Raw genomic sequence first — 23,415 nt, forward strand, 5'->3', positions numbered from 1 at the left:
CTCCATATGAGCTCATTGCTTTAAAAGTTAGAGCAACTGCTAATTTAGCTTTCCTGCTATCTAATGAGTATCTAATCCTGCTTAATTTTACATGTAACTGCCAAAAGGCAGGGCAAATGCGTAGTGCTCACTGCAGGATGTTCTAGAGTTATGAAGAAAGGGTTGTAAGAATTAAGTGTTGTCAAATGAATGCAAGAAAAAGTAAAGTAATGGTGTTTGAAAGGAAACAAAGTGAATGTATAGATTTTGCAAAACCACAGAGTGAAAGAAGGGTACTAAACTGTACTTTGGATATGGGGGAAAACGGGAAGAGGAGAGAGAATTTACGAGTTCGGATGTTTTGGGTAAGTTTGGTGATATTGAAGGAGAGATAAGGGAGAGAGCAGTACAGAGTATAAAAGTCATTGGGTCCATTAACAGAATAATGAAAGGTAGAGATGTTAGTATGAAAATGAAGAGAGGATTAAGGGACAGCATAGTCCTCCCATCTATGATCTATGCAACTGAAACAGACCTGGAATGAGTCACAGAGGTGAAGAATCCAGGCTGTGGAAATGAACTACATGAGAGAAGCTTGTGGTATGGCTAGATGGAATGAAGAAAGAAATGAAGGGATGTATGAGAGATCTGGTATGGCAAGAAATGCAAAGGGAATGAATTGTAGAGTAGGTGAAATGTAATACTTTGAGGTGGTTTTGGCATGTGGAAAGAATGCAGGACTGGCAGTTTACAAGGACAGTGTACAGTATTACAATTAAAGGGGTTGATGTAAGGAAGATCATTTGTGATATGGGGAAATACAGTTGAAGAATACTGGAAGGAAAGAAATGGTGGAAGAATTTGTGGAATGATGTATGCAATGGAGGCATGTAAGGACAGGGATAAGATGTGACATTTTTGCCATGGCCAGCCCCTTGTGGAATTTCCCAGATGGTATGGATGTCTGAGATATTATAGATAGAAGTGTTACATGAGACAAGGAGAGATTGTATCTTTATGGACAGAATGCCAGCAGTCCATGTGTAGGCGAGGCAGATAGAAAAGACAGCTACCTCAGTCATTGGAGTGTAACTTGATAACCACAAAGAACAGAAGTGCTGGCTCATTACACAGCATCACTAACCCTCCTAATATCCAGGCAGGTAGTTCCAGTAAAATACCTTCCTGGTTAGTGGCTGCCTACCAACTACTACCTACCTTGAGGTTACTCTGCAAGTGAAGTCACCTTTGGTGAGGTGGTATCATTGAGAGCAAAGTCTCATGAAAAACTTATCACTTCAAAGATGTTTACATTTCCCTGCTACTGGGGTTTGTACATTATACATAACAGCCAGAGTGTGAATGGATGCCACATGAGGTTGTTGTCTGTTTTATTCTGATCCTATGATGCTAAGGCATGATAAGAAGTTGTCATAAAAAACTACTTAGCCCCATGGCTTCCTCTCATTGAAAGGTGCAGCCCTGTCAAACCTGCTTTCATTAACCAGTAATGATAATATTTATATCAGTGCAAAGAAGCAAAAGCATCACCTAAAAATCTGATATCTAACAAATGCTTAAAATGTGCAGTAATGCTGCACATAAACAGTAGAGGTTGGGAAACAACTTGGATAACACTAATGAAACTTTACCTGCCAGTGTCCAGGAAATTACTGGAATATATGGAAGATACAGTTTTATGAGACAAAACACTAACTAAAAATGTGACAATGATAGTACTGACAAATAAAAGATTAGGATTAACTAAAGTCTTGGAAACATTGAAAAGGATTTTATGTCTTGAAAACAAAACTGATTTGTATATTGCTCCTTTATAAAGAAAATCAACAATAGAAACACTTTGGCAATAGTATCCAATGCAGGTGCAACACAAGCCCAATAATTATATTCATGAAACATAAATCCTTCCATAATTATAAAGTAACACCAAGGAAAGTATAAACAGACCCAAATAACCTTCAAAAATTATAATCACTAGAAAAGGATCCAGCCAAGGTAATGTTTTATTCATTTTACACAGTATAACCATTTCTAGGTAAAGTGACAAACAAGATGTTAAGGTAAGCATCAAGAGCATTCTCCAGTCAATGATGCCATAGGAATTCTCGAAACATACAAGCTCAGCAACGTCAAGCGTTGAAAACAGTCTTTGTACCTTCTCTCTAAAGCAAGTGTGATACCAATATGTGAACTTTTGGGTAAAACTTAGACACCTCTTTAATGTTCTTTAAAAGTACCAGCTCCTTCTCTCAATAACAGTAACAAAATGTTTCAATCAATGCAAACAGTCATCAGTTTCCTATAATCTTGTACAGAACACCCTTAGAAAAAAACTTATATCAGTACTTTTTAATCTGACAATAAATATCACTTTCCATGACAAAAGAACTTGAACCTTCAATTTTATCTGCAAAATCAATCCTAACATATGAGAATGGTATTATTATTCAACATTTTATCATGAATCTTAACAAAAATGTATAAGGCTCAATACTAAGTGCACAATTTCTAAGAGGAAGACCTTAGCAAGTCCTGGGTGCTAAAACTATGACCCCTTTTATAAATATATATATATATATATATATATATATATATATATATATATATATATATATACAGAGAAAGAGAATGTTTTGCAATAAAACTTCAATGTAAAGGTATGAAAAATGATGTGCTAATTTTTCACATAGATTTTCAAAAGTAGGAACTAAGGGAGGATTATTCCTCAAAAACTCAGTCCTCTGGTCCTGATGCTACCCAGCTGAGGCAGGAAAAAAGGAATGGTTAGATATAAATATATATGTGTATATATATATATATATACACACGGAGAAAGAATACCGCCTATGTATTCTCTGTGTTGCAGAAGGCGACTGAAAGGAGTGGGAGCAGGTGGCTGGAAATCTTCCCTTCCTGTATTTTCAAAAGAAAGAATAGAGCAATGAGCCAAGTGAGGATTTTCCTTCTAAGGTTCTGTTGTCTGTTCTTAAAGTTTGCTACCTCGTTTACGTTAAAAATGATAAGCATGTATGAAATACACATATATATTTTCTTTATATATATTTGCCATTTCCCACATTAGGGAAGTAGTGTCAGGAGCAGATGAATGTGCCTCAGTGGGAAAAATCCTCACTTGGCCAGCATCTCTGTCCCTTCTTTCGGAAAAGTAAAACTTGAGGGGAGGATTTCCAGCCCCCCCCACCCCACTCCCATCCCTTTTAGTCACCTATGACACACTGAGAATATGTGGGAAGTATTCTTTCTCCTCTATCCCTATGGATAATATATATATATATATATATATATATATATATACGAATATAGTGCATATTAACACACACTTTCATAGAACACATAATACCCTCTAACAGACATGATTTGAATTCTGGCTGTTGGAGCATTATGTGATATATATATATATATATATATATATATATATATATATATATATAAACTCTTCTCCACGTTGTTACAGTTGGTTCTGCCAAACCACCAAAAATATGCAACAGGACATGTGAAATACCTTGCAGGAGGAGTAACCTGATAGAAATTTTTTGACCTGCAATGCACTTGGCATGATACATAGCACTTCAAAATCATCTCAAACAATAAGTGTAAATGATTAGATAAATATGTACTATATAATCAACACCACCAAGCAGTTAGCAAGCAGGCCATCTTTAGGAACAGACTCCCGTGAAACTTTCACATAAAGAAATATCACAAGAGTCATAGTATCAGAGACCTACTGGACCAACTTGCATAAAGGTTTCAGCTTATCAGAAAATTAACCTTTGTTGCCAAAGACTGTAAGGACATTCACATCCTTAACTGGCCCACTTGATTTTTGTCAGTAGCTAATGCAAGAAAGCCCGCTGCTTGTAGCGCTTGATGCTTGTGTAAACAATCAAAAACAGAACACAGTAAGTCATCAATCAATGATGGAATACTGAGCTTAAAAATTAACCAAAAAGTCAATCATGGTAATGGATAATGAAGAAAAAATCTTCAAGGAAAATTATTCAGTTTTTAAGGATATGGAACATTAAATGTAGCCCAATACTCCGCTCTGAATAATAATAAATTCTTGCTGTGTGTTTTTGATAATTTACACAACGGTTTAACAAGAGATGTGTTTAACCTTCAGTAACAGTGCACAACTTCACAGAAATATTGGCATGATTCACTCCAGAGAAGTCTAAAAGCAGTCTCTCTAGTATCCAATAAGGAAAACTGCTAAAACTGGGAAGGATAAAAATCACAAGATATGCCTGGTCAATCTTGATATATAACAAAAATTTCAATAAACTCCAATCTTAATTATGATGGGGGAAAATATAACAATTTACTCTAAAGTATTCAACAACTGACAATAATTAATGGGAATTATGAATGCCAAATGCACTGTTTAGGCTATCTCTACTTCATTCCATAGAGACAGGCTCACTTTCTAAAATGTTCCATAGTACCATCATTAACTATTATTGCTTCTTAAGCTCCTTTCCCACAGAATATGAAACTATCTTATTCCAGTCAATCTTGGTACGCGTAACAGGCAGCTGACGGCGCAAGGCCTTGAATGTTGTGTCTGACATAGTTTGGTAGTTTTCACTGATGGCCGTCTGATAATCATTTTCTTCTACCTCTATGAAGTGCACCAGATCTCGGGCAGTTTCTTCCTCACTCTGAAAACACATAGATCCTATCAGCTACAGTTCCCATAGATTAAATGCAGGAATCATAGGTGAGATTAAGACAAATAAGCAACACACCATATAAAATCAAGTATCAAACCCACGGCACTATTTTCTGTAATTAAATTTTTGGTGAAACAATGGAAGAGCCCCCAGTTATGAGGTAAAGATAATTTCTTATCTGAATAACAGGAGGCATTACATATAACTTTAGTTCATTAGTATGCCTATCAGGAGGCATTACATATAACTTTAGTTCATTACAATGCCTATACATTGAAAATGCTGAAAGTAAGCACTAGTAAGATCAAGAGTTTTGTTTTAATAAGAAGAGCAGTAACAGTTCAGTTTAAATGGAAAGGAATTAGATACTGAGTTTAGGTAGTGGAAAGGAATACTTAAGTTATTAGAATCATGCACGAGAAAAGAATTAGATGTATGACGAGATTTCTGGTGATAGTGTGTGCATAATTACCTATTTGTAATTACCCAATGTTACTGTGCAGGGAATGAGTTTTACACTTAAGGGGCCCCATCTCTTGAACATTCTCTACTATCATATATCTTCTTAAATTCATGTATGATGTCTGCAACAGCTACGTCCTTAGTCATTACATTTCACTCATCCACCACTCTTAAATAACAAAAATGTACTTCTTTATATCATTTCTAACAAGTTACTTACTTTTATGTTATCTCCCCTGGTTGCCCTTTTCTCTACGTCTCTCAAAGAACTATTCACTGTCCACATCATCTATCTGTTTTAAACACTTAAAGGTTGTGATTACGTCACCCCTCACTTTTCTCTCCTCCAAGGTAGGCAAATTTAAAACCTTTAGCCTTTCCCTGTACTCACTTAATTCTGGTACCATCTTTGCTCCCTCTTCTGGACCTTCTCTACTTGGCTTTTGTAGGACATGGAAAGCTTACTAAAGATTTCATTATACATATACTTAAAAGTTATTCTGATATTTGCCACTAGACAGTTTGTCTCCTGAACAGGTTAGGAGGCAATGTAAACCCAAGTACTTCTAACACACAGAATCCTGGAGCTTATTGTCTGCTATGAAATAGTCATACTGAGGCCTTCTTTTAATCTGGCCCATCCTCATTACTTTACATCTGCTTCTGTTGAATTTCATCAAACATGTATCAGACCAGATCTGGTAAGTGTGTGTGTGTCTGTGTGTGTGTGTGTGTGTGTGTGTGTGTGTGTGTGATTAGTATTTGACTACTATTTCAGGGTTAAGTGGAGAGAGTTATACACTTGTGCTGCCCTATCTCTTAACCTTATATATATGTACCATGTCTTTGCACCTATCTGTGTATACACATGCACACACACACACACCCCAGCCTAAATCAGGTACCCATTCATCAACCTTCCCTGAGGGGGGATGAAAATTTAGATGTGGTTAAGCTGACTGTTATCCACCCATGTGTGTGAAAGAAAATTGGCAGGATGGAGTGGTTATTGCAGTTTAAATGTACAGATACAAAACCTTAGTTTTCCAAGGCCCAGGTAAGTCTTAAAATAGAAATGAGATGGAATACTTATTCAGTACAGTCGTAATCAAGAAAACACTCAGGATGAAAATTAAAAAGGCCTGTGGTGCGAAAAAATCATTAAAAAGACACGTGGATAAAAACCATTCAAGATTTTGACCAAATAGGATGAACAGCAGATATGTTGATGAAGACGATACATGGCATTTAAGATGAAGTTCAACTTGTTTCCAAAGGATAAGAGCAGATTCCATAAGGGCACTGCTTATGACTAAACGTGTAGCATGGCAGATAAAAGTTGGTAAAAAATATTTATTCATTTATTTATTTTGCTTTGTCGCTGTCTCCCGCATTAGCGAGGTAGCGCAAGGAAACAGACAAAAGAATGGCCCAACCCACCCACATACACATGTATATACATACACGTCCACACATGCAAATATACATACCTATACATCTCAACGTATTTTTATTATTATTATTTTGCTTTGTCGGTGTCTCCCGCGTTTGCGAGGTAGCGCAAGGAAACAGACGAAAGAAATGGCCCAACCCACCCACATACACATGTATATACATACACGTCCACACACGCAAATATACATACCCATACATCTCAATGTACACATATATATATACACACACACACATACATATATACACATGCACACAATTCACACTGTCAGCCTTTATTCATTCCCATCGCTACCTCGCCACACATGGAATAACATCCCCTCCCCCCTCATGTGTGCGAGGTAGCGCTAGGAAAAGACAACAAAGGCCCCATTCGTTCACACTCAGTCTCTAGCTGTCATGCAATAATGCCCGAAACCACAGCTCCCTTTCCACATCCAGGCCCCACAGAACTTTCCATGGTTTACCCCAGATGCTTCACATGCCCTGATTCAATCCATTGACAGCACGTCGACCCTGGTATACCACATCAATCCAATTCACTCTATTCCTTGCCCGCCTTTCACCCTCCTGCATGTTCAGGCCCCGATCACACAAAATCTTTTTCACTCCATCTTTCCACCTCCAATTTGGTCTCCCACTTCTCCTCGTTCCCTCCACCTCCGACACATATATCCTCTTGTTCAATCTTTCCTCACTCATTCTCTCCATGTGACCAAACCATTTCAAAACACCCTCTTCTGCTCTCTCAACCACACTCTTTTTATTACCACACATCTCTCTTACCCTACTATTACTTACTCAATCAAACCACCTCACATCACACATTGTCCTCAAACATCTCATTTCCAGCACATCCACCCTCCTGTGCACAACTCTATCCATAGCCCACACCTCACAACCATAAAACATTGTTGGAACCACTATTCCTTCAAACATACCCATTTTTGCTTTCCGAGATAATGTTCTCGACTTCCACACATTCTTCAAGGCTCCCAGAATTTTCGCCCCCTCCCCCACCCTATGATTCACTTCCGCTTCCATGGTTCTATTCGCTGCCAAATCCACCCCCAGATATCTAAAACACTTCACTTCCTCCAGTTTTTCTCCATTCAAACTTACCTCCCAATTGACTTGACCCTCAACCCTACTGTACCTAATAACCTTGCTCTTATTCACATTTACTCTCAACTTTCTTCTTTCGCACACTTTACCAAACTCAGTCACCAGCTTCTGCAGTTTCTCACATGAATCAGCCACCAGCGCTTTATCATCAAAGAACAACAACTGACTCACTTCCCAAGCTCTCTCATCCACAACAGACTGCATACTTGCCCCTCTTTCCAAAACTCTTGCATTTACCTCCCTAACAACCCCATCCATAGACAAATTAAACAACCATGGAGACATCACACACCCCTGCTGCAAACCTACATTCAATGAGAACCAATCACTTTCCTCTCTTCCTACATGTACACATGCCTTACATCCTCGATAAAATATAAATATAATTTTTTTTCTATTCAAACTATTCGCCATTTCCCACGTTAGTGAGGTAGCGTTAAGAACAGAGGGCTGGGCCTTTGAGGGAATATCCTCACCTGGCCCCCTTCTCTGTTCCTTCTTTTGGAAAAATAAAAAAATAATAATAAAAAAAAAAAAAAAAACGAGAGGGGAGGATTTCCAGCCCCCTGCTCCCTCCCCTTTTAGTCGCCTTCTACGACACGCAGGGAATACGTGGAAAGTATTCTTTCTCCCCTATCCCCAGGTGATAAAAATATAAATATAAATATATATAGCATAAAAAACAAAGAGAAAAGAACCTGACCATGAAAGAGATGGAAAGACTCAGTAAATGCACCGTTCAGGACTAGAGGTGTAGCATGGATGATAATGATCAGAAGATATGTGGTACTGAATTAAAATGAAGATAAAAGAATCTGACAATGAAAGAGATGAATAGATTCACTAAAAGCACTATTTCAGTAAAGACGAATTTCAGATGAAATATCTGATGATGTATAATGGAGAACTGTGTGTAAGGGGGAAATTTAGTCTTACCTGATGAATCAACTTGGTGTGCAAATTGAAAAGTTAAAAAGTATTTATACCAGCATGGAAGCCCATGCTCACTTTAATAGAATGGTCATAATTAGATGATACAGGTTGGTGACAAAGGTGGTACACATGGATTCACCAACTTGGAGAGGTGTCATGGACATTATAAACCAAAGATGGTTTGCTTTACATGTTTTGAGACAATAAACAATTTGTATTGTCATACCTAAATGCCTTTCCAGCTTTAAAGTTGACATCAGGCAGAGACAATCAATGGCCTCTTTGCACACATACATCTGAACTCTTGCTGTAATGTGAAATGCAGTAAATCCATTCTAAACAGTTAAGCAACATGGACTTCTCCAAGGCTTGTCTTGACCAAATTATAACATGTTCTCAATGACAGAATTTTGACCCCAGATACCAAATCACTCCAAACTCATTCTATCCAATGCATATCTTTTGTACTCCTGAATATTCATGCTCATGTATACCAAAATCTCTTTCATGGCACCCTTCCATCTCCTGCTCCCTTGTGCTCACCTCCACCTCCAAGGCCTAAGATTCCTGTCTAACCAACAATTTTGAGATAATAGCTTCTAATGTATCCATCTTTGCTCTACAGACATTGACTTCTTTCATGCTCCTTCCTGCAACCAGGACTTAAATCCCCTCTTCCACCTTGTTACTTACTTCAGCCCCCATCCAATGCCATCTCCCTTTCCAGGAACCTACCATACTCTTACTCCTTGATCCTCCCCATTCAAACTCATATTCATACCTTACTGTCCCATCCTGTTGCTGCACCATATCCTTACTTTTCTTCACATCTATTTTCAGATGTCTCTCTGTACACTTTTTACCTTATGTCACCAACTTAAGGAGTTCCTCTCTGGGGCCTTCCACCAGAGCTATTATCTGAACAAAGCAAATACTTCACCTCCCATGTCCCCCATACCATGAGCCTACTGCATACCTACCCCTTGCTCAAAAAGCATTAAATTTTCCTCCTCTCTACCTACGAGACTCATCCTCAGCAGGAACCACTCACATTCCTCACTTCCTACTTGCACATGTGCCTTCTTCCCCTGGTTGAAACTCCTAATTGCATTTAGAAGTTTTCCATTCATCCCATATATATGTAGCACTTTCCATAAGGCATTTCTGTCCATAAATGCTACATAAAAATTTTCTCTCTTTATCTCTGGGGATAGAGAAGAAAGAATACTTCCAACATATTCCCTGCATGTCATAGGTGACTATAAGGGGTGAAAACAGGGGCTGGAAATCTTCCTATCCAGATTTTACTGTTCCAAAAGGAATAGAGAAAGGCACTACATGAGGACCTTCCATCTAAGGTTCAGTCCTCTGTTCTTGAAGCTACCTCGCTAGTTCGGGAAATGGTGGATATGTATAAAAAAAAAAATTACTCTCATTCTCCAAATATTTTTTACACATTCTTCAAAGCAAAAACCTGATCCACACACCCTCTACTGCTCACTCCTGAAACCAAACTGCTCATCCTATGGTTTCACTCACTGGTAATTCCATTCTTGTGTAACTTTGCCAACACCGTCCCCTTAATAATCACATATCTATCCTGTTTCACCTCACCACACCTCATTACCTCACTTTTTTTCATTTCAACTTCCAACTTTTTCCTTTACAATACACTCCCAAACTTTGTCACCAGCATCTGAAGTTTCTCTCTCGAGTATGCCATCAGAGGTAATAACAAGACAAAATTATGTGGTTTTCACTTTACAGCTTTTGATGAATTACTGGCATAATACATTCTAAAGCTACATATTTTAATCTTATCTTTCTTAAAATAACTTTTTTTCTGTCTAAACACAAAAATTAGAACTAATACTAAGGCTTCTCTTCTGCAACTGGCTAGATATTTATTGGTCTACTGCATAACCCTGATTTGCCTCTGACTACCTGAGAGAAAAATCAATCTTGCAAAAATTAATATACAAAAAGGAGAAACTTACAGTAACTGTGAGATTACCCTTGACATCTTTTGATGTGACTAACTGAACATTTCCATCTTCATAATAGTGGACTTGCACTTTGAGGACCCCCTTTAGCTCCACGCTGCCACCTCCTAAAGTCACTGTCCACGTTGACCGCCACCGGCCATTCCTGCAGTTGTGACCTATATCTTTAATATCCCATCCACAGTTATTGCATAAAATAAATATGTGGGATGTTCCTGTTGTCATGAATCATTCCTAAAGCATGTTACACAACACTTCTGTATAGTGAAAAGATTTTATTTGTATTTGTGCAAAAGAGGAGCTCTACTTTGTAGCTTCTCTTGGAGTTAAAGCCAAGCGAAGCACATCTTCATGTTCAAGCAGTACTCTAAGAATATGAAAATAAATATTTATACATATAAAAATGTCAAACATATCTACATAACAGGGAATGAGAAACTACATGATTTTCAGTCTGATGGTTTTCAGAGTATCTGTAGGGATTTGGGACTAGAGGCCCTATTAAGAGATCAAATATTGCCCTTAAAGTTTCTTTTACCACAAAAAAAAAATCACAGAGAATTCTTACATGTATGTAATATGTTCATACTGTCAGGATATGATATGACAGTCCTGTTGAGGTATGTAATACGTACATGCTGTCAGGATATTTACTATGTAAGTACTGTCAGGATATGTAGCACGCAAGGAGTCAAGATATACAATATGTATGTGCTGTCAGGATACTTATGTGCATACTGTCAGGAAAGACTAACAATAACATATACATTCAGAAAAGTAAAGGAAAAAAATGGATGTTCTTGATCATAGCTTCAAGATCTTGAAGTCATACGCTGAATGATATGGTAAACTATATTTTTCATATGTTTTTCAACAATTCTCTTCAACAGGCTCTTACCTAATGCATAAATGAATAATTAACAACAGCACTTAGCATATATCATCAACTCCTTGAATATAAATTCAAATATTTGTAAAAATTTTCAATTTTGTTACAAGAAGCTTAATGTCTATAGGGATACACTAAAAACTATGTACTGACAAAAGGAGGAGAAAACCTAAATACATCAATAAAAAGTATAATAGGAAAAAAGGATGTGCTATGATAGAATTTAAACTAATGCATGGCTGTACCTGCTTACCAATAATTTTTAGGTTGAAACTGATGATCTTCTATACACATGGTAAGTGTTACTGCTGAGCCCTGCGCCCTTGCAAACACAGCACAAACACCATGGGGGTAGTGGTCACTTGCGTACTGAATTAACTGTGTCTCTACTGCACTCCTCCAACTTTCTGTGGTTGGGTCACTCTCACATGCCTGTAAAATACAAAGTTGCATTAGGTATCATAACATCATTTGTAATCCTATCTCATACATTTCCCAAACCTAGAGCAAAGTGACACATAAAGTTCTCCAACCATCCAAGTTTTTTCTTTTTATGCTAGGTGAGATGGCACATGCAACTGAATATCCTAACCAAGACCATCTTATTAATGATATTGCAGTAGAATATACTAAGAAAGGTTACTGAAACTGTTACTGACTGGTTAGCAAGGATACTCAATGTATGTATGGATCAGGTGAAGGGAATAAAGGTCAGTGTTCAAACTACAATGGCATACATTTGTTAAGCATTCCTGGGAAATTATAAGGGAGGGTACTGATTATAAGGGTGAAGGCATGTACAGAGCATCAGAATGGGGAACAGCAGTGTGGTTTCAGAAGTGGTAGAGGACGTGTGGATCAGGTGTTTGCTTTGAAGAATGTGTGAGAAATACTTAAAAAACAAATGAATTTGTATGTAGCATTTATGGATCTGGAGATGGCATATGAAAGGGTTGATAGAGATGCTTTGTAAATGGTCTTAAGAGAATATGGTGTGGCGGATAAGCTTCTGGAAGCAGTGAAAAGTTTTTACCAAGGATGCAAGGCATGTGTGTGAGTAGGAAGAGAGGAGAGTGATTGGTTCCCAGTGAATGTCGGCCTGTGGCAGGGGTGTGTGATGTCCCCATCATTGTTAATTTGTTTATGGATGGGGTGGCTACAAAGGGAAATGCAAGAGTTTTGGAGAGAGGGGCAAGTATGTTTCTTAGAAACATCCTATCTGCATATTTTTTTTTCTTTCTTTTTTGCTTTGTCGCCGTCTCCCGCGTCTGCGAGGTAGCGCAAGGAAACAGACGAAAGAAATGGCCCAACCCACCCCCACACACATGTATATACATACATCCACACACGCAAATATACATACCTACACAGCTTTCCATGGTTTACCCCAGTCGCTTCACATGCCCTGATTTAATCCACTGACAGCACGTCAACCCCGGTATACCACATCGATCCAATTCACTCTATTCCTTGCCCTCCTTTCACCCTCCTGCATGTTCAGGCCCTGATCACACAAAATCTTTTTCACTCCATCTTTCCACCTCCAATTTGGTCTCCCACTTCTCCTCGTTCCCTCCACCTCCGACACATATATCCTCTTGGTTAATCTTTCCTCACTCATTCTCTCCATGTGCCCAAACCATTTCAAAACACCCTCTTCTGCTCTCTCAACCATGCTCTTTTTATTTCCACACATCTCTCTTACCCTTACGTTACTTACTCGATCAAACCACCTCACACCACACATTGTCCTCAAACATCTCATTTCCAGCACATCCATCCTCCTCCGCACAACTCTATCCATAGCCCACGCCTCGCAACCATACAACATTGTTGGAACCACCATTCCTTCAAACACACCCATTTTTGCTTTCCGCGATAATGTTCTCGACTTTCACACATTCTTCAAGGCTCCCAGGATTTTCGCCCCCTCCCCCACCCTATGATCCACTTCCGCTTCCATGGTTCCATCCGCTGCCAGATCCACTCCCAGATATCTAAAACACTTTACTTCCTCCAGTTTTGCTCCATTCAAACTTACCTCCCAATTGACTTGACCCTCAACCCTAGTGTACCTAATTACCTTGCTCTTATTCACATTTACTCTTAACTTTCTTCTTTCACACACTTTACCAAACTTAGTCACCAGCTTCTGCAGTTTCTCACATGAATCAGCCACCAGCGCTGTATCATCAGTGAACAACAACTGACTCACTTCCCAAGCTCTCTCATCCACAACAGACTTCATACTTGCCCCCCTTTTCAAAACTCTTGCATTCACCTCCCTAACAACCCCATCCATAAACAAATTAAACAACCATGGAGACATCACACACCCCTGCCGCAAATCTACATTCACTGAGAACCAATCACTTTCCTCTCTTCCTACACGTACACTTGCCTTACATCCTCGATAAAAACTTTTCACTGCTTCTAACAACTTTCCTCCCACACCATATATTCTTAATACCTTCCACAGAGCATCTCTATCAACTCTATCATCTGCATATTAAGTATGAGAAAAATTTTTCCACATAATTTGGGGTAAGCTATCCATCCTTATGCAAAAAAGTTAAGAATTCTATCACTACAGTAAGGGATACATAAAGAACAGTTCAAACCTTCATATCTGCCGCTTCCTTACGCAAGTGGTCAAACTTAAAAGTAAGTTTTGCCCTAGGGTCAAGAAAACGGCCACCACCGAGGTCATTGTGTTCTGTGACAAGAGCATAGTGATTCTGTCCATCTAGCCTGACTGGGGTCAGCTGGTCTTTGTTGTATTCAGCAATTGCACGAGCGACACCCTCCCGAAGGAGTGTGTCATTGTTGACGAGCGTTCGCACATCTGAAAGCAGAAAACAAGTTTTGTGTTGCAAAAAATACACTTAAAACAGAAAAAGACTTAACATGATGAGCAAAAGCATAACCACAAAGCTGATAACTACAAATACCTGCCCAACCAAAGGAGGTTAAAAGGTAGGATGCAGTGTACATAATGTTAAATAACAAACCATAAATAGCAAATAAATGAGCACAGGAAGTAAACTCTTTCTTTTGATAACATCATACATAAAAAAAACACTTCCACGGATGATGGCCTCACAAGTTTGAGCCCACTGCAGTAAGTTACAAATACCTGGACAAATCAAATGTCAATGATTAATTCACGTAATCCAAAGATTAACAAAAAATTTAAACACTAGATGTGGCTGCAGTTTACAAAAGGTTAAGTAAAACAAAACGCAACACTCAAAACAAAATCATTATGGCTTCCCCCACTACATGCTCTCCCAGATACACACTTCTATTGCAGAACTTGATCAACACACAGTCTTGTATATAGCCCATGCCTCGCAACCATACAATAAGGTTGGGAATGCTGTACTTTTAAACAACAATGATCTCTCTTTCCTTAGATTCTTCAGTGCTCCCAGAATTTCTGCCCTCTCACCCACCCTGTGAATCACTTCTGCTTCCATGCTTCCATTCACTACAATGTCCTATCTATCTATCTATCTATATCTCTGATGTCTTTTCCCACCTGGAATTCCCTTAAAGGATTGACCAGAGACCAGAGCATTAACTTGTGAACTCCAATGCAGTCTACTCCCAGGTATCTAATACACTTCACTTCCTCCAATAAATATAGCAACAGGAATGGATGAAGGCAAGCAAGTATGAATATGTACATGTGTATATAAGTATACATCTGTGTATATGTATGTATATACTGATGGGTATATGTATATGTGTGTATGAGTGGATGAGCCATTCTTTATCTGTTTCCTCACTGATGCGGGGAAACACTGATTAAGTATAATAATAATAATGACAATAATAACTGATGTGCTGCCAATGGATTGAACCAGGGAATGTGAAGCATCTGTGGTAAACCATGGAAAGGTCTGTGGGGCCTAGATGTGGAAAGGGAGCTGTGGTTTCGGTGCATTACACATGACAGCTAGAGACTGGGTGTGAACGAATGTGGCCTTTTTGTCTTTTCCTGGCCCTACCTCGCTGGAGAGGGGATGATATTTCCTGTGTGGTGGGGTGGCGATGGGAATGGATGAAGGCAGCAAGTATGAATATGTACAAGTGTATAAATGTATATGTCTGTGTATGCATATGTATGTATACCTTAAAATGCATATTTATATATATGTGCGTGCATGGGCATTTATATATATATATATATATATATATATATATATATATATATATATATATATATCCCTGGGGTTAGGGGAGAAAGAATACTTCCTACGTATTCCCTGCGTGTCGTAGAAGGTGACTAAAAGGGGAGGGAGCGGGTGGCTGGAAATCCTCCCCTCTCTTTTTTTTTTCCAAAAGAAGGAACAGAGAAGGGGGCCAGGTTAGGATGTTCCCTCAAAGGCCCAGTCCTCTGTTCTTAACACTACCTCGCTAACGCGGGAAATGGCGAATAGTTTGAAAAAAAAAAAAAAAAAAAAAAAAAAAATATATATATATATATATATATATATATATATATATATATATATATATATGTGTGTGTGTGTGTGTGTGTGTGTGTGTGTATATGAGTGGTTGGGCCATTCTTTGTCTGTTTCCTTGTGCTGCCTTGCTGACACGGGAAACGGCTACCAAGTGTAATAATACATATATATGAAATGTCTGAGGACAACACACCCACATTCACCTTGTGTGGTGTGGAGGCAACAGGAATGGATGTAGGCAGCAAGTATGAATGTGTACATGTGTATATATGCATATGTCCGTGTATGTATATGTATGTATATGATGAAATGTATATCTATGTATATGTGCGTGTACAGGCGTTTATGTATATATATGTGTATATGAGTGGAAAGGGAGCTGTGGTTTCGGTGCATTATTACATGACAGCTAGAGACTGAGTGTGAACGAATGGGGCCTTTGTTGTCTTTTCCTAGCGCTACCTCGCACACATGAGGGGGAAGGGTGTTGTTATTCCATGTGTGGCGGGGTGGCGATGGGAATGAATAAAGGCAGACAGTATGAATTATGTACATGGGTATATATGTATATGTCTGTGTGTATATATATGTATACATTGAGATGTATAGGTATGTATAGGTATGTATATGTGCTGTGTGTGGATGAATGTATATGCATGTGTATGTGGGTGGGTTGGGCCATTCTTTCGTCTGTTTCCTTGCGCTACCTCGCTAATGCGGGAGACAGCGACAAAGCAAAATAAATAAAATAAATAAATAAATATATATGTATACATAACCTAAGCTGTGGTTCCGGTGCATTATTACATGACAGCTAGAGACTGAGTGTGAACGAATGGGGCCTTTGTTGTCTTTTCCTAGTGCTACCTCGCACACATGAGGGGGGAGGGGGATGGTATTTGTATTCCATGTGTGGCGAGGTGGCGATGGGAATGAATAAAGGCAGACAGTGTGAATTGTGTGCATGGGTATATATGTATGTGTCTGTGTGTGTATATATATGTGTACATTGGGATGTATAGGTATGTATATTTGCGTGTGTGGACGTGTATGTATATACATTGTGTATGGGGGTGGGTTGGGCCATTTCTTTCGTCTGTTTCCTTGCGCTACCTCGCAAACGCAGGAGACAGCGACAAAGCAAAATAAATAAAATAAGAATAAAAATGTTTGAGGACAACACATCCGCATCCACCCTTCTCCATACAACCCTATCTATAGCCCATGCCTTACAGCCATATAACATTGTTGGAACTACTATTCCTTCAAACATATCCATTTTTGCTCTCCAAGATAATGTTCTCACCTTCCACACATTCTTAAACACTCCCAGGACCTTTGCCCCCTCCCCTCCATTTCTAAAATGTTATATGCAAATTTCAAATAGTCTTATATACTTCCTCTAGCAAATGCTTTAAATATCATGAATACTTCAAGGTCTAAAGTTTCCAACCTACTTTATGATTCACATACCATTAAATACTTCATTGAATTCACCAGGAGGAGAGTGTAACACAAAATCTGAGGCAATCCGCACCTGCAAATGAAAGTCAAAATGTTATTGCGCACAAAGAAAAATTAAGGGGACCAGTATCAATTATCAATGTATAGAATGACTATTGTATCATATGTAATAATATCTTGTCAAGTGGTTCAAGAAATAAAAATTCATCCTTCATGCAACTGTTTTTCATCTGTGAATAAATTACATAAGAGCAATAATAAGAAAATACTACTGATAATGTGGGCAACACGATTCAAGAAAGCAAAGCTTTATCTTTAAAAATTACTGGTAGATGCTGTATTGTTCTAAGGATAACAAGAGAAAAACTTTGATGAATTACTGTAAAACAAGATTACAAATCTGAGATGAACGATCACACTGTCTGGAGTAAATACTGGATTTACACTTCTAGATGACAGCATATCTGTTCCAAAAATGGAACAGACAAACTAGACTTACCAAACTCTTCATGATTGCTATTTTTAAGTACTGCATTACTGAGTTAAAGGAAAATATATATGTTTATTGGGGAAAAAAAAGCCTTAAGAATAAAAGAGTCTGGAGATAGCCATTCATGAAAAAAAGAAAGAGATGGCATTTTAAGGAATGAAATAGTATCAATTACTGATTGATATGGTAAAATTTGTAAAGCACTAGAACCACATGGTTATTCAGAGCTTTTAAGCATGAGAAATAAGTTTAAAAACTTAAAACTATTTAAATTTTTCTAAACATTTTTGTTTCCTTAAAAGATACATAACAACTAAAAACTATCCATACTAAACTATACACTGGCTTCCTTTAACAAATTCATCATTTACTTAACATTAACATAAATGAAATTTCTCCATTAATTCTATTCCTTCTATAGTTTCATATTACACAATCACATAACATGTGTAAGAGTGGTTGGAAAGTTGAGCATATGTTTCAGTATGCATGTGAGTGTGTGGTAGGGCTGTGTGATGTCATCATCGCTTTTTAGCATATATATATGGATTAAGTGACAAGAAAGATGAAGCAAAACTAGGGAAAGGGTGCGCAGATATGGAGTGCGGTGATGAGGTAGGTAGCTAGTGACAAGCCTGTTTGCAGGTGACACTGTACTGTCTGCCCAGAGTGAAGAGGAGTTGCAAAAGATTGTGTTGTATGATGTGTGTAACCAAAGGCAACTGCAAGTACAAGTAAAAGTATAGATTTGCAAAGCCTTGCATAGTGAAAGAAGAAAGTGTACTACACTGTGTTACAGATATGGAGGAAGAAAGGCCAGATAAAGTGAGAGAATTTAAGTTTTTAAGAGCTATCTCGGGCGAGTTTGGTGTTATGAATGGAGAGATAAGGGAGAGAGCAGTTCATGGTAGAGGAGTCCTTGGGTCCCTTAAAAGAATAATGAAGAGTAGAGTTGTAATTGTGAGGGTGAAGAAAGGCTTAAGGGACAGTAATGTCCTCTTGATCCTTACCTATGCAGCTGAAACATGGCATAAAAAAAATATAAGAGTCATATCTGACTCTAAAGATTCCTTGTTTTTTGGCATACCTTTAGTGCTTGTTCCTTGGTAATAATGCAATTACAGGTGTCATATATTGGGGCAGACCTCTTCTCCATTAAGTGCCAGTGGGTCAACATACTATGAGTAGTCCTCGGTTAGCAAAGAGGAGCACAATAATTTAACAACTTTCTGTATCCTCTGCAGTCTGTTATTCTTTTGGATTTCCTTGCCAGTTTCATTAACCATAACCATCTATTCTGCTCATACAATCACTGAGGTATAACTCATGTTTATAGATTACTGGTTATAGCTGCTTTATACTCAGCATTGGCTATTTCACTACTGCTGATACTGATATGTCCAGCACACCAGCAGAATTCTTCAATTTTAAGCTTTCAGAGAGCTCATACAATTCAATCTTGAAAATCTTAAACTATGGGATACACTGGAGCAGAGTGTGATATAGCTTGGAGCACACTCTGAAAATTGGAATAGACTGTAAATTTCTTTATAGGATATTAATCAATTAATTTTAGGGTAGCCTGAATACCATAGAGTTCTTAAGTAAATATGGAAGCTTCTCTCGATATTCTTGCCTTCAAATTCACCACATTTTCAGCATCAATGACTACTTTTCTACTGTCTGCATGAACAGTATCAAGCTGAAGCAAAACTTTTTTTCTATATAAGAGGAGCAATTATACTTTCTCATTTTCATCTATTCCCTGCAGGAATGACATCAGCACTATCACACTGAATCAAGAGCTTCTGGGCTAGATAAATTGCACTGTAATATACAAAAACATCTTCCTGAAGCCTCTACAGAATTCTTGTTAGATTCGTTTCATCAAAAATGGAGGCTCATTGTACTCCCTTGTAAGAACAGTCCCCACTTGATATTGATGATGGGTTCTCATAAAGCACAATTTAATAAAAAACCAGGTAGTGGATTGCATTTTATCAGAGGATCCGACAGGATAATGGGAAGTTACATTCCTTGGGGAGATTTCACAAAGATGGGGTGAATTCAACCTGTCTAACTTCTTGAAACTCACTACCAATTATCTTATTACTTGATACTAAAGAGAAACTTTTAACAAGAATGTAACTAACACAGATGGGTCATTTAATCTAATACCCTCATCATTAAGGTACGGCAATGGAGTGGGGAAAAAATGTTCTCAACTAGATTCTTTACTCTCTTCCAGACTTTTTCAGGTTGGGTACTGTAGATGATGATCTCCAAATACTCTCTCAAAGTATCAATGGTTCAGGCATTCATTGCCTTAATTTTGTAGTCACCACAATCAAAGAGTAACAAATTGGGTGAGCAATGAAAAAGCTCAATAAAATGTAGTTTTGGGGTGCATTCTAGTCACATTACAAAAAGTATAATGGTATCAAATCACTCATTTTGTTTAGCAGAGTACAATTACCTATTTGTACTGCATGGAGAGGGAGTTTAACACTTGTGGGGTTCCATGTCTTGAAAATTTTCTATTATCAAACAACTTAAATCTCTGTAGGCTGTCAGAATTATCCACGTCCTTGGTAATTCCATTCCATTCATCTACCACTCCTATACTAAAAAGAGTACTTTACATCTTTTTTAACAAGGTTCTTGCTTACTTTCATGTTATGCCCTCTGGTTGCTCAATCCCAACATCTTTCAAAGAACTGTTCACTGTCCATGTAATCGATATGCTTTAAAATTTAAAGGCTGTGATCAAGTCACCTTTCACTCTTGTCTCTTCCAAGATTGGCAAATTTAAAGCCTTTTGCCTTTTCTTGAACCACAGCTCTTATAATTCATGTACCATCTTTTCTGCCCTCCTCTGGATCTTATCTAATAGATATATGTGCTTTTAAGTGACATGAATCAACTTGAAAAGTGTTTTCTAGTTTTAGCCTTATGTATGACATGAACAGCCTACTACATATTTTCTTATCCATACACTTTAAGTTATCAAGATATTTGCCAGAAGGCAACTTATGCAGGGTCATGAAGTAGGCAAACGCTGCATGGCAAAAATATGACAAAACCGAAGAAAATAAAGCAAAATAATGTAACCTACTTACCATGCTTACCTTACGTAAATTTCTAGTTTGGTACCACCGGTTTATCAACCATGGGATCTACAAGAAATTCTTATGAAAGTGGCTAATAAAGTGATGTGGGTAGATGATTAAAGTCAATACTTTTCATTCTACTGAAATAAATGTTGATAGTGGTTAGGGCAATTAAAAAATTAAATTTTTCGTGAAACTTCTAGATATCAACAGAATATTTCAAAACTTCACCCAACTTCACCTAGCTGATGATATTTAGCTTAAGTTTCGTTATCTAAAAATATGACTTTTGATCTTTATTTACAAATAACTGCTGCAAATAGAGTGCATATGAGAAGACAGAGTGGATTCCACCAGATTCAGTTCACATTCATGGCAATGATCCATCTAAAACATTATGAGATTCTAGGGCTTCCTAGCCTAGTAGAAGTTGTATGAGGTATTCATACAATCTACTAATATCCTAAGGTGCTTTTGCTACTTTTACGTTAAAACTGCCCTCTTGTTCCTTGATCCTCCTACTGGTGTGTGTTCCTGAACTAACAACAGATTTGAATGTACGCAAATAATGGCGACAACTGCTTTTAATACAAAGAGCTTCCATGAAATACTTTTCTTACAAAATAAAAAATAAAGTAAAAATCTGCTGCTAAAAGCTGGGTGAAGTTTTCACTTGTTTGCTGACTGGAAATTTTTCACCTTTATATCACTGAACCCGACATTTTCCCTGATCATCAAAGACCTCACCACTATCAATTCTTATCACAATAAACAAAAAAAGTAATTACAGTATTCCTGTGTCCTCAGTTTTACCTTATTCACTACTCAAGTCCAACCACTCCATTAGAATTCCTATTAGATTCCATGCTTTAAATGGTGGCATGATGAAACTGGAACATAACCTTATCTCATTACAGAGGCTACAGATCTACATCCTTCATAACGTTAATTTACATATGATTAGTTTAATGTGATTAGTCTGGGATAGTTTAGTTGGAAAAGTCTGATTTTCTTATCATTTTCTAAAAATAAATGGTAATAATATCCCACCATATACTAGGTGAAATGATCAACCTAACGAATACCGTTTGGTCTTTCATTAGGTGATAAACACACACACACACACACGTGCTAAAATCTTACAATAGCTCAACATTCTAAGTCTGCTAACAAGAACGTATATACATCAATTACAGTTCAGTGGCATCAACCTAGATTCCAAGGTTCACAGGTACAGCAAGTGCACCCAACCTACAAGCCACACACAGAATTGAGAAAATATGAAACGGAAATATCATTATAGACAATGCGCAAGATATATTAATGTGAGCAGCCTTAAAGGCTGGGAATGGAGAGTGATAACAGCCGCCTGGGGACATGCAGGTGACAGGACCAGAATGTAAACAAACGCCTCTCCTCATATCTATCGCCCACTTTCATCCTTTACAGCTTCACATAAGTACCTTAATTACTTATCTAAGGGTTCACTCAGACATCAGCTCCCACCAGTCTTGGTACCCTGCCCCTCTGACCTACTATAGCTCAGCAAATATCACTTTTTGACAAGCCGGTCTGGTGTCCGACGGAGATAGGATACGCCCACAGGTGGTATTTAGGAATATATGAAGTGATTCCGACCAAAATCTCAATGCTCACCTAAACATTACTGCTTTAAATGTTCATTAGGATGCTCCACATGTGATTCTAACACCAAAATACTGAGAAATAACTCAACCTTTTCCTCATCGGGGAGTTGGTCTCCAAAGTCTGACGCCATGTTGGATTTCCACTGCCCGAACTTCCGCTACGTGTTTCCTCTCGCACTCTTTACCATAAAAGGCATATGTGTCTGACCTAGTGTATGATATATATTACTAATCAAACAACCATTGACTATCACCCAATTCTGCTGTCATAGATATATAAAGCAAAATGTTTTGACAGGAGATAGGAGTTTTCTCTATATCATATGGCCGGAGCGTTTTCTATGGTGTTATCAGCCATGACTCATGGCAGCCATATGGTTCCTCTCCCGATAACACTGCTTTTATCAACACACCTACAAGCTATAACTGACTAAAACCATGATTCCTGGACAGCATAAAGTATATCCTAATGATGTGAAGGTTTCATGTGTCGAATGTATCGCAAGGAAGGATGTTCTGACAAACGCTGGCAATAATCTACAACGTAAGTGTGTTTAGACGTTAAATCATACTTAAGCACACTGAATCTTATCTCCAGCAACTTCCCTCTGCATTTATCTGAAATATTAAATAGATAGCAATAACAAAGAAGGTCTACCACTTATTAAA

At 37.9% G+C, this 23,415-nt stretch overlaps 1 protein-coding gene across 1 annotated transcript; it reads right to left on the bottom strand.

The window, feature by feature from the left end:
* Window positions 1-1,756: 1,756 nt before the first annotated feature.
* On the bottom strand, window positions 1,757-22,929 carry cpa (F-actin-capping protein subunit alpha). Its single transcript, XM_071678297.1, has 6 exons — window positions 22,836-22,929; window positions 17,510-17,573; window positions 14,183-14,406; window positions 11,815-11,993; window positions 10,667-10,817; window positions 1,757-4,685 (listed from the first exon to the last, which is right to left on the bottom strand). Exons 1-6 carry the CDS (start codon window positions 22,875-22,877, stop codon window positions 4,482-4,484), a joined length of 864 nt encoding a protein of 287 aa, XP_071534398.1. The 5' UTR covers window positions 22,878-22,929; the 3' UTR covers window positions 1,757-4,481.
* Window positions 22,930-23,415: the final 486 nt, after the last annotated feature.

This window comes from Panulirus ornatus, chromosome 27 (genome assembly GCF_036320965.1).
Source record: "Panulirus ornatus isolate Po-2019 chromosome 27, ASM3632096v1, whole genome shotgun sequence".
In the NCBI taxonomy this organism is placed as follows: Eukaryota; Metazoa; Arthropoda; class Malacostraca; order Decapoda; family Palinuridae; genus Panulirus; species Panulirus ornatus.